At 61.9% G+C, this 12480-nt stretch overlaps 1 protein-coding gene and 1 pseudogene across 1 annotated transcript; one reads left to right on the plus strand and one right to left on the minus strand.

Moving 5' to 3' along the window:
- Positions 1 to 244: 244 nt before the first annotated feature.
- On the minus strand, positions 245 to 3747 carry LOC116761126 (annotated as a pseudogene).
- SOX10 (SRY-box transcription factor 10) lies at positions 3731 to 12142 on the plus strand. The gene is made up of 3 exons (XM_032644843.1): positions 3731 to 4179; positions 8781 to 9049; positions 11439 to 12142. The coding sequence occupies exons 1-3, from the start codon at positions 3746 to 3748 to the stop codon at positions 12140 to 12142; spliced, it is 1407 nt and encodes a 468-aa protein (XP_032500734.1). The 5' UTR covers positions 3731 to 3745.
- The last annotated feature ends 338 nt before the right edge of the window (positions 12143 to 12480 follow it).

A 12480-nucleotide genomic window follows, 5' to 3' on the forward strand; every position in this document is an offset into this window, starting at 1 on the left:
CTGGCTCGGCTGAACAGGAGATTTCGCCATCTCACCTCGGGGTGTTCTGAGAGGCAGGCCAGGCAAGATGGTCATCACCCCAGGGGACAGATGAGCCACTGGGAACCCGGACGGGAAGCCAAGGGTGGGCCTTCCACAAAGCAGGACCAGTGCCCCAAGAGGGGGACTCGGGGAGCTAAGGGGTTAAGGGTCACAGCGAACCGAAGCAGCTCCGCCAGGCAGGGGCATCAGCGGGCTTTGGGCTTTACGTTTGACTGACAGAATTTCATTTGCTCTCCTCCTCTCAGGGGCCCATCTGAGGAGTAAATCTGGGACCAGCTTCACAGAGCCCAGGTTGGATCGCAGGAAAGCCCTGCTGCTCCTGAAAGGCCTCTGCCCAGGGAAGGAAGCCTGAACCTCGCCATCATACTCTCACGTTGGGCCCTCCCTGCTGGGGAGAGAGCACAGGCCAGACGGTGCACCAGGCATCACACCTCACCCGGAATGGGCAGGTGGGATTCGGGGTGTGGCAAGGGGGTCACCAGCATCCTTGGGGAAGGGTCAGGAATGAGGGGGAAGAGGACCCCTCCCACCCCGAGCAGGGAAGGGAGCAGAAGCGGGCGCCGGCCAGAAGCTTGTTCTGTTAAGGGCAGAGGCACCGGTGTCCTCATCTAGGAGCCCTCCCCCTCTCCAAACTCCCTGGAGAGCAGGGAGTGATGCATCCCTGGTGATGCATATGGATCCTTCACCCTCCCCTGCTGGAGAAAGCTGGGCCCCAGGGGCCTGCAACAGATGGAGGGGATCAGAGTTGCCCGCATGGTGGGCAGTGTGTTCACAGCACGGGGTACCCCACCCACGCACAGCCTGCCCCCCTGCAGGCCCACCTGCCTCATCCAGCACCTCTCAGCAGAGAGCCCACATAGCACTGTGGAAACAGGAAGAGAGGGACAGAGAGAGAGAGAGACAGAGGGAAGGGAAGAGAGGGGCCCCTTCTGTCCAGTGTGGCTTTTCTGCAGACCCAGAGCACCCACTGCCACCCCCACCCCCATCCTGGCACAGCTGGGCCAAGGAGGGTAGGGGAGGAGGCGGGGAGTCGAAAGGGGAGCTGTGGGACCCCACACCTGGCTTCCTACCCTCCACAGCCACCCCTCCCTGCCCCAGGGGGTCTCAGGCCAAGTCACAGACGCCACAGGCACCACACCTCCTCGAGAGGAGGAACCGAGGGGTGGAAGGATGAGCGGGGACCCACCGGGATCGAGAGATGCCACGCAGGCGGGCAGCGGGCGGGCAGCAGCGAGTGTCGGAGACTGCTGAGGGTAGCCAGACACGACCGGCTGGAGGCTTGTCCCTCTGTCCCTCTGTCCATCCAGGGCGGCTCCTCTCTGGGCGGTTCTGAGGCCAGGCGGGCGCTGTTAAAAAGCTTTTTATGTGTGTGTGTGTTAATCACATGATTGCCGTTCACCTGTATTTCGAACAAAGACAGCTCACTGTTTCAAGGCCCCGAACAAGAGTCTGGGCACAGGGAAGAGAAGGGAGGCGGGGGGGGGGGGGGGGGGGGGGGACGGGGGGGGGGAGGAGGGTTGGCAGCGCCGGGGGTGGCGTCGAGGAAAACTGGGGGGAGATTGTCCAAGGCCGGCGAGCGACAGAAAGAGAAAACCCTTATCAAACTCCTAATTCACTGGGCTCGGAGGGCCCAGACACACTGGCCCGATTGTCTGGCTGGTTGTGTGTGTGCGAGCGTGTGTGTGTGTGTGTGTTCCAGTGTCCGCTCCTCCCACCCCCAACATGCCTTCGCCTCGTGTGACTACCTCATTGTGTCCCACTACCCACCCCTCCACCCCCTTGGCCTTTCCCAAGCATGAGGCCTTGCCTAGGCCCCCTTCCCAGCCCCACTCCAGACAGGACTCCCTTGGGGTGGGCCTGGGGCCTCGCCCAGCTGCTGAGGAGCTCAGAGCCATCCATGGTCGCCAGTGCGGCCCAGGCTCCATCTGTCCTCCACACACACCCTCACCTCTGCCTCAACACCCACCTTTTGAGAAGAGAGAGGGGCTGCGATCTGTGGAGGAGAGGCCTGGGGAAGCCTTAGATGATGAGCAGGACAGAAAAATGGAGGGGTCACCCTGCTGGGGAGGGGGCTGAGGGGAGCAGTGAGCAGAGAGGAGGAAGAGAGAGGCAGGGCAACTCCCCACTCTTTCTCGGGGGGGGGGGGGCGGAAATCATGATAACCAGGATTGAGACTCACCCTACCAGGGTGGAGGGAGTTGGGTGCCAGGAAGTGGGGCCCCAGAAGCCTTTCAGACCTACTTGGAGAGGGACCCCAGCCCAGCTCACACCCAGCCTCCTGCACGTAAGTCCTGTCCCTCTACCTTGAGCCAGCCCAGCCCTTGCGGTGCTGGGTGTCCGGTGAGAGGGGACCAGGGGTCAAGCTGGGGCATCGGCACTGGGCAGGGGTGCGCAGCTTCTCCCCGCCTCACCAGGTATGGACCTGCAATCTTCCTCTCTTTCTGTTTAAGGTGAGAAAGAGAGGGCAGCCCGGGTGCGGGCAGGAGGTGGGGTGAGACAGGCTGGCACTCAACGAGAGGTCTTAAGTGAAGCGACACAGGCCAGCGCCCCACATGTGACAGAGGCTTCACCTGCCTTCTCCTCATTCCTCCCCAATCCTCTGCCAACTGCCCATCCCTCCACCTGAGGCAGAGGTGGGGGGTCCCAGTGGAGCCCAATTTTCCTTCAAGCTACAGGTTGTGACCCTGCCCACCTGCATCCATTGGCTTTCCTGGCCTGACCACCCCACTCCTACACCTCCCAGGATGGGCCTGGGGCAGCAGCGCAGGGAGCGGGCATGGGTGGGGGGGGCCTGGCGGAGGAGCCCTGAGTGTTGGGGATGAAGGAAAGCGCTGGAGGCTCCACCTTCTGCCCTTCCCTCCCTCCCCTCCCCCTCCCCCTCTCCCCCTCCTTCCTTCCCCAGCCCTCGGCAGCAGCTCAGCGCTCAGTCAGTCTCAGGCTGTCCGGCCAGGGTGGTTGGTGGTGAGGATTCAGGCTCCGTCCTGACAAGGCCGTGGCCTGAAGCTCAGGGCCCCCAGCCCCTCCCTCCCAGCCCACCAGCGTCCCCCACCCAGCCCCGAGCTGGACCGCACACCTTGGGACACGGTTTTCCACTTCCTAAGGACGAGCCCCAGACTGGAGGAGAGGTCCGAGGTGAGTGCGCAGCCCGCTCCTCCCTTCCGGGGCCCAGGCCTGGGACCCTGCGGTGGGGCGTGGGGTGGCGAGAGGCTGACACCCGCATCTGCCCCCCACCCAGCTCCTCCAGGCACCGTCGGGGCAGGCGGAAGGGAAGAAGGAAAGGTGAGAGAAAAGGTGGGAAATTCCAGGAGCCAGGATTAGAGCAGAATAAAGAGTCCGTTTTTCTTCCTTTCCATCAACAAACCTCCACCCAAGAGGAGGTTTTAAAAAAAAAAAACCCAAACCCACCCACACCAAGAGACGGTTGGGACCAGGTGGCGGGAAGACACGGAGGCGGGAGCTAGGAGGCCGAGCCAGGGTCTAGCATGTGCGCGGGGCCCAGGGTCTGTGGTGGGTTTAGGGGGAGCCGGGCAGACGCCACCTCGGGGCCGTGCCTGCATCGCGTCCCGCGCCGCGACGCCGTCGGGGCTGCGCGCACTCCTCCCATCGCACCCGCCTTCCCGTCCAGGTGGGCGTTGGACTCTTTGCGAGGACCCCGGCGGCGGGCCCCGGGGAGGCGGCCGAGGCGGCGGCGGCCGGGGGCGACATGGCGGAGGAGCAGGACCTGTCCGAGGTGGAGCTGAGCCCCGTGGGCTCCGAGGAGCCGCGCTGCCTGTCCCCGGGGAGCGCGCCCTCTCTGGGGCCCGACGGCGGCGGTGGAGGCGGCGGATCGGGCCTGCGAGCCAGCCCGGGGCCCGGCGAGCTGGGCAAGGTCAAGAAGGAGCAGCAGGACGGCGAGGCGGACGATGACAAGTTCCCCGTGTGCATCCGCGAGGCCGTCAGCCAGGTGCTCAGCGGCTACGACTGGACGCTGGTGCCCATGCCCGTGCGCGTCAACGGCGCCAGCAAGAGCAAACCGCACGTCAAGCGGCCCATGAACGCCTTCATGGTGTGGGCGCAGGCAGCGCGCAGGAAGCTGGCGGACCAGTACCCGCACCTGCACAACGCCGAGCTCAGCAAGACGCTGGGCAAGCTCTGGAGGTGAGCGACCCCGACCCGCCTCCGGGGAGCTCCCGCGGGCCCCCTACCTGCGGGTGGATTCGGGCTAGACGGGCACTGCCTGAGCCTTTCTCCTGGGGCAGCCACCGCCTTGATGGGGGGACTGGAAGGCCAGCTGGGTGCATCGGACCCGCCCTTCCCCCAGTACCCCTTTGTGGTTGCGCTCGCTCGGATCTCCAGCGGCCTAGGCCCGGCTCCCCAGCCGGGGCAGCGGGCTGGAAGGCGCCCCCTCGCGGTTGGAATTCTGTCGGTGGCAGGCGCTCGGGCTTGGGTTTCTTGGGGCGAGAGTGAAGGCGGAAGGGAGGGAAGGCTGGTGGAGGGCTCCACACCACAGGGCTCCACTAACCCCTTCCACAGGCAAGCCACTCAAGGGTGCCATTGCCGCCGGTCAGGGGGATTCGGGGGAAACGCTTGGGAAGGAACTGAAGGCCGGGCTGGAGAGGCAGGGAAACTGAGGCAGCCAGGTGGAGGGCTGGGGGAGTGAGATGGGGTGGGGTGGGGGGGTGCAGACAAGGAATTCAGATCCTGGTCTTTGAAAGGGTGAGGGATGGAGAACTGCTGAGGACAACTCGGCCACTGCAGGATCTTGTCCTGCCTCAGCTGCCTTCTCTGTGCCCTTCTGGCCACCCTTCCTTCAGGCCGGGGGCTTCTTCTTCCCCCAGGGAAGGGGACACATGGAAAGAAGCCTCCCCCTCCCACCCGGCCCCAGAGCTGCCAGGCCCGTCTCTTCCCCTCCCTCCCTCTCCCAGTCCAGGCGCCATCTTCTTTTCCAGGGCCCCACCCAGCAGTAACCTCCTACCCCTCCAGCCCTAGACCTGAGAGCCCTGGCCAGGAGGAAACGTTGGTCCCTTGCCTACCCAGGGTCCCTCAGAGTCCCAGGTTCTCTGGAAGCAGCCCAAACCTCTGGGAAAAACAGCCCTCGAGGAGGAAGGCGGCCTCACCTCAGGTCTGGGGCTTAGGCTGGCCCCTTGGGAATATGTTGTTGACCGGGGCAACCCCGCCCCCCAAGGAGTCCTGGGCAGCTCAGATCGAGAGCAAGGGCTCCAGAAGATGTGTATCTGCAGAGGTTACCTGATTCCCCACTGGACTGCCCAAGAGATAGGCCCAGAGAGGCAAAGGGACCACCAAGGCCACGTAACAGCTTGGGGCAGAGCCAGGGCCAGAACCGAGGTCTCCTGGCTCTTCGTCCAGTGGTCTTCCCACACACCATCCTTGGTGACAGAAGTGGGTCACGCCTCCACTCTAAGACACGGTCAGGAGGTGGGGAGGGTGAGGGCAGAGAAGAGCAGGAGCGAGGAGCCTCTGAGCTACAGAAAGTTTGGGCTTTGTCAGAGGGGCCTGCCACCCTCCTGCCGCTGCCCTCCCCCTGCCGGCCCCAGCACAGTGCAGACTGGCCTAGAAGGCCAAAGGCTTAAGGTGGTGGAAGGCGCGGGAGGGCCCCCAAGAGACCTAGAGGAATTCCCATCCAGCCCCCTGGCCCCGTCCTTGGCCATGTGTCTGCTAAAGGCCTTGGTGCTCCTTCCCGTCCCGCTCTCAGCGCTCTGCTCACCCCAGCAGGCGCTGGGCTCAGTGGCCAACCTGCTGCATGGACTCAGAGGGTCTAACCCTGCCCAGGAGCAGAGGTCAAAGCTAGCTCCTCTGCCCAAGGTCCATCCACACTGTGGCAGGGCTCAGCCAGGCCAGTACCCTTGGTGCCATGGGACAGAGAACAGCAAGTGAGAGACGGACAACCAGGAGGGAGACAGGCAGACAAAACAGGCCCTGGGACCACGAGCAGACCACAGTGAGGGCATCAAAGCAAGGATGGACACCCTGCTTCTCCCCCACGCCATTGCCAAGGATTTAAAATTGGACCCTCCATCGTCCCTGTCTGTCCCCGTTCCCTTAGCCCAGGCATGGGCTACCTCAGAAGGACTTGTTCCTGGCCGCCACTCAAGCTGTGCGCACAGGGGCCCAGGGTGCCCCCCAGGGGCCAACCTGGGGTGGGGCAATCAGGAAAGCAGGCACTGCTTACTCAGGACCCAACCCCAGACAATGGCAAGGATCAAAGGCTACGCCAACAGGGGGCGGGCTACCTAGAGCCTGGGTGGGGGCCCCAGGAAACATCTGTATATGCACTGGGCTGGCCAGTCTCTCCAGGGGCTCCTCCTGGATTTCCCCCCCACCCCCGGCCCAGGCTCATGACTCCCAGGCTGTCAGGAAGGGGTATGGTTATCTGGGCAGAACTGGAAATCAGGGGCCCTACACCTGAGAAGAGAAAGACATGCATACAGACTGTGTGGGGTGCTGGAAGGGGGTTGGGGTCAGACACACCAGCGTCCAGGTCCTGGCTCCTAAATGGCTGGGGGAGCGCCGACAGTCACGCTCACCTTCGGTGCCCGCCTGGGAAAGGACTGTTAGATGTTGTTCACGTGGTGCTGGGGGTATACAGGTTGGCCCGCCTGGAGAGAATAATTACAGCAGGCTGGAGCCTCTCCCGACTCCCAGGTCCCTTCCCTGACAGGAGCAGGTGAAGTGGCAGCCAGTGCCCCACCGTGGAAGCCCCCCAGATGGGGTTCCAGTTTGGGTGGGGAACCAGCCTACCCCCTCCCCATCCCTATTCCAGACCTTGGAGACCCAGAGATGAAGTGAAGTACAGATGAGTATGAGGTTTGTAGTTAGAGCTGTGGTGACTGAGGGCTGGCGCTGGAGTCAAGATTAAGTTTGGGATTGGGTTTACGTGGTGGGGCAGGGCGGGTTTGGGGTCAGGAGAGAGCCTGAAAAGAGCCGAGATTGAAGGTCTGGGTGCGGCTGGGTGGTTTGGGGGTGAGGTTAGCATTGGGCTAAAGCTGGCCATCCCCCCACCCCGCCCCCGGGCTAGATTTCTATCGAGGTCAGGGTACTGCTGGGAACTAGCATGGGAGGTGCCAATGGGATGCAGTGTTGGAATCTTCCCTCTCTTCTGGCCTGTGCCCTGGCTCCGTGCCCCCTGCCATTTTCTTGCTGATTCACATCCGGTTGCCAGCTGGACAGAGGGCACAGGGAAGGTTTGGGGTGGAAGAGGGAGTGCAGTGTCCCCAGACATCCTGGGAGCCTCTGTGCCGGGGCCACAGCTGGCTGAGGCGCCCTCACACGCAGCTTCTCCCCTCACCACACACACACCATTGGGCCTGCCCCACCTACTCCCCTAGGCTGGCTGGGGTTGCGGGGTGAGCACAGCTGGGGTGAAAAAGGCTGCATCCCACTCCCTCACCCCTGAGGCCTTGGTCTGGGGTCTCCATCCCATCACTCAGCTAGAGGGACCCTTGGAAAGTGAGAGTTGCACTAGGGCTGGGCCGGGTGGCCGAGGGGGAGGGCAGCCAGGGGAGGCTAAGCCGCAGAGGAATGCCACTGCCCGCTAGGAGGTGCCTGGTGTGACCACCCCCTCCCATCCTGGGCAGGGAGGGCTCAGCCTTCTGCTGACTGGGTGAAGAGGGCGCCCACTGTGGCGGGGGGGTGGGCAGCTGGAGAGAGAGGCCCTTTGGGCCAAAGGACAGAGCTGCTCCCACAGAGTGCCTTATGTCTCGGAGTCTGAGTGTGTGTTCTTTCCCCTGAGCCCCTCTTTGAGGTACCCCATCCTGCCCTCCTCACCCTGAGCAGCCAAGCCCTGAACTCCCCCTGCCCCAGCCCTGGCCTGAGGCTGGAGTACCCCTGCTTGAAGTGGGCAGGGGTACTGTCTTCAGGGGCTACCTTCCATTGGCTGGGCTTGGACTGGGGACGAGGTCTGTCTGCCCCTGTCCAGGGTCTCAGAAGAGAGTCTAACTTCCTTTACCCTCTGTCACCCCCCCTGGACAAGGAGATCTGATCTCCCCCCAGGAGGCAGTGGCTCCTACATAGTAAGGGACACTCACATCCTGCCCCCTAGGCCCCACCACACTGGGATTCACAAAAATCCAGATTCTAGAGTTGAGGGGTTCCACGCCAGGTCCTCCTGTCCACCCACCCCACAAGCAGCATTAGAATTGCACCTGTTACTCAAGGTGCCAGTCCCCCATCCCCAGGTCTGGTGCACAGCACTTCACAGCCATTATCTTGGCCAATCCCACACCTGGTGAAGTAGGTATTATCATCCCCGTTTTATAGGTGAAGAAACTAAGGCTCAGAGAAGTGACTTGCCCACGGTCACACAGCTAGTAAGTAGCAGACACTGGGCTCTTCCCCCTCACCATGCTGCTTCTGTTTGCACACCTCCAGTCCCAGGGAGCTCACCCCCTAACGAGGCAGCCAGCTCCACTTGCAGACAGCTTTGATGATGGGAAACATTTTCTCTTCCTTGAACTGAAGGAAGCTCTATGCCTCTTGTAAGCTCTATTCTAACTCCATGCTCAGGGGCTGCCAGGAGCAGCAGGCTGATTCCTCTCTCAGACTCCAGCCCCCGAGAGATTTGGGGCAGAGATCACTGCCCTCTGAGGCTGTGGTGCCTTGGGCTCACATCCTCCAGTCCATAAATCAAATGGCACAGCCCCCTGCCCGCTGGGCTCCCCGTCCCGGGGCCTCATTTCTTCCAGGGCAGACACTCATGATGTCTCCCCCCTCTGCTGCCTCCCCCAAACACCCCACCCCAGGCTGCTGAATGAGAGTGACAAGCGCCCCTTCATTGAGGAGGCCGAGCGGCTCCGGATGCAGCACAAGAAGGATCACCCAGATTACAAGTACCAGCCGCGGAGGCGGAAGAACGGGAAGGCGGCCCAGGGAGAGTCAGAGTGCCCAGGCGGGGAGGCCGAGCAGGGCAGTGCTGCTGCCATCCAGGCCCACTACAAGAGCGCCCACCTGGACCACCGGCACCCGGGCGAGGGCTCCCCGATGTCAGATGGAAACCCTGAGCACCCCTCGGGTGAGCACGGAGCTGGGAGCTTGGGTTGGGGGAGGCTGGGCGGTGGGGAGAGGCAAAGGCTGGCTGGCTTGAGACCCGAGGCTCTGGGAAGGGCTGGCCGGGCTGGGTGGTTGCCCAGCTAGGGTGCAGGGGCCCAGAGGGAGCTCGGTGAGGACTCAGGTGTCAGGCAAGGCGGCTGGGCAAGAGGGCTCTGACCAGGACTGATAGAAGGGGCACTGCTTTGGGGTGAAGAGACCAGTTAAGGAGGCCATGGAGGCCAGTGGGGGAGTTACACCAAAGAAAAGTGGGACAGGACGATTTTGAGAAATGGGAGAGCAGATGAAGGGGAGATCACTGCCTCTTTCCCGCCTCCCAGTCTGGTGGGGGAGACACGGCATGTGACATTGAGCACACGCCACGGATGAGCCAGACACAGGGTATCTATCCTGTTTCCTTCTCATGAATGATAATAACAGCTACCATTAACTGAGTACCTACCGTGTGCCAGGCACACATCCAATCACTCTAAACTGTGATGAGGCAGTCACACTGCCTGAGGTGAGACCTCAGCTCTGGCAAATTACTCTCGTTTTACAGAGAGAAAACTCTACAGAAAACTGAGGGTAACTTGCCATACAGCTGAGGTCTAAGCCCAGGTGGTCTGGCTCCGGGGCCTCTGCCGGCACCACAGCTGCCTCACTTGTGTCCGTAGCATACAGAACACCGTGCTTGGGGTCAGGCACGTTGGTAAGTCTCAGTGAGCAGAGCTCTGCCTTCAGAAGACACGCTCCGAGTACCCCTTTGTGCCAGACCTGGAAGCAGACACCAGGCATACAAACGAGAAGCCACGGTCCCTGGCCTCAGGAGCCCACTCTAGAGGGATGAAAACAACTGAATTAGCACAGGGTGAAACGAATGCACACAAAGCCCATGAGGGGGCATGACCTCTAGGGAGGAGGCATCGACCTGTCCACCCAGTCGGTCTCCAAAGATACCCAGCTACCCACCAGACTCTGGTCAAGGAAAGCTTCCAGAAGGAGGCCATGTCTGAGCTGCTTGGTATCACCTTTGTTTTACTAATAAGGAAACTGATGAGAAGATAGGGGGTCTGCCCAGGGTCACACAGTAAGTGACAGAGCCGCGATTCAAACTCAAAGTCTAGACACTCTGGCCAGCACAGGACTCAGCATTGCCTCTGGTCTGATGAAGGCACAGGCCTGCCCTCAAGGAGCGTCTGGTTTCCGAGACCATGAACATGTTCTCTCTCCGATGGGATCCTCAATCCAGCCATTCCGCCCTCACACTCCTTCGGAGATTCAGGGACACACCGGAAGACCCTGGACCTTGTACAGAACAACCAGTTCACTATATTACTGTGGGCCTGGGCTTCCTCTTCCCCTTCAACAGCTCAGCTACTCCTCCTCAGTGAGACCTTCCCCACGTCCCCAGGGCAGGGTGAGCAGCTTCCTGCGCTGATCCCCTGAGCCCTTCACACATCCCCTCATCACAGCACTTCGGATGCTGCCCTCTAGCCATGTGTGGGTCCCTGGATCTCCCCCAAGACTAGGAGCTTGTGCAGACAAGGACCCATTTGATTTACATTTGTATCCCCTACGCCTGGCACAGTGCCTGGCACTTAGCAGTGCCCCCTAAGTGTTTGCTGAATGAATGTGTGAATGAGCAAATGGACAGACAAAGGAACGGGGTAGAGCAGGTCACTTATCTCATTGCTCTCCTGAACAGGCAGGGAGAAAGCTGGAGGAACAATGGGACAGCGCGGTGTGTGATGGGAGCTGAGAGCATGGTCGGGGGCACTGGATCACAGGGAAGGTTTCCTTGAATAAGGGGCACTTGAGGTGGCCTTGGGAGGAAGGAGGGGGTTGGAGGTGGCACATCGCTGTTCAGGGCCCAGGGCTGGAGGAGGCCCAGGCGAGCCAGCAAAAGCGATGAGGGCGGCAGAGGTCAGCAGAGGGAGCGGCCAGCAGAGGCTGTGTGCTTAAGAGAGAACAGGCGAGCCCAGACCCACAGGCCAGACCCCATCGGGCTCAACAGTTAAGGAACAATGGGAGCAGGGAGGGAAGCCGACTTCAGCTGGTGTGAGGAAGAACTTTCCAATGGGAAGGGCTTTGCAAAATGAAGCAGGCCTCTCCAGGAGGTGGGTGACGTGGGAGTCCTATTTTGGTAGGAGACAGGACTCATTCCTAAGATTGGGGAACTTCATAAATAACTGGAGATCAACCCAAGATCATTACATGCCACCTCGGGCTGCCCAAGCATGTAAAACTTGCAGGGTCGTGCAGTGATCAGTCCTCAGCCCCTGGAGGCATCTTGTCTGAAAGTGAACCATCAGAATCCAGCAGCCTCTGACCTCGGTTCCTGCTTCCTTTCTCTCTGTCTCCCTCCCCCGCAGGCCAGAGCCATGGCCCGCCCACCCCTCCGACCACCCCAAAGACAGAGCTGCAGTCGGGCAAGGCAGACCCCAAGCGGGATGGGCGCTCCATGGGGGAGGGCGGGAAGCCTCACATCGACTTCGGCAACGTGGACATCGGTGAGATCAGCCACGAGGTAATGTCCAACATGGAGACCTTTGATGTGGCTGAGTTGGACCAGTACCTGCCGCCCAACGGGCACCCGGGCCACGTGGGCAGCTACTCGGCAGCTGGCTACGGGCTGGGCAGCGCCCTGGCTGTGGCCAGTGGACACTCTGCCTGGATCTCCAAGCCTCCAGGTGTGGCTCTGCCCACGGTCTCGCCACCTGGTGTGGATGCCAAAGCCCAGGTGAAGACGGAGACCGCGGGGCCCCAGGGGCCCCCGCACTACACTGACCAGCCGTCCACCTCGCAGATCGCCTACACCTCCCTCAGTCTGCCCCACTATGGCTCTGCCTTCCCCTCCATCTCCCGCCCCCAGTTTGACTACTCTGACCATCAGCCCTCAGGACCCTATTATGGCCATTCAGGTCAGACCTCTGGCCTCTACTCGGCCTTCTCCTACATGGGGCCCTCACAGCGGCCCCTCTACACGGCCATCTCTGACCCCAGCCCCTCAGGGCCCCAGTCCCACAGCCCCACACACTGGGAGCAGCCAGTATATACGACGCTGTCCCGGCCTTAAAGAAGGCCCCGTCACCACCACCCTCGCCCTGCCCCTTCCCCCAGCCCTCGCGCCCTGTTCCTCGCCCATCTCAGGCCCGGTGGCGGCTGTGGAGGCAGCTGCAGAGGCTGACAGCTGAGGGAAGGCCTTCTGTCTGGCCCACTGCCTTTGATGACCCCACCCCGTCCTATCCAGACTCCAGCCCAGGCACAGCCCTGGGCTACTCGGCTGGGCAGAGGAGAAGGAGGTTGCTTGTTGCCCCAGACTGAAAAACGAGGGGCTGCACCTTCCCCCCAGGAATGACCCTCGATCCCAGGATCTGAGCAGGCCCCGCTCACCCTCCTCTGGGAGGAGGGGAA

Source organism: Phocoena sinus, chromosome 10, assembly GCF_008692025.1.
Source record: "Phocoena sinus isolate mPhoSin1 chromosome 10, mPhoSin1.pri, whole genome shotgun sequence".
Classification (NCBI taxonomy): domain Eukaryota; kingdom Metazoa; phylum Chordata; class Mammalia; order Artiodactyla; family Phocoenidae; genus Phocoena; species Phocoena sinus.

Coding starts and splice junctions, on each gene's coding strand:
- SOX10 (XM_032644843.1), top strand. CDS start 3,746: ATGGCGGAGGAGCAGGACCTGTCCGAGGTGGAGCTGAGCCCCGTGGGC. Junction 4,180..8,780: donor ACGCTGGGCAAGCTCTGGAG/GTGAGCGACCCC, acceptor ACCCCACCCCAG/GCTGCTGAATGAGAGTGACA. Junction 9,050..11,438: donor AAACCCTGAGCACCCCTCGG/GTGAGCACGGAG, acceptor CCTCCCCCGCAG/GCCAGAGCCATGGCCCGCCC.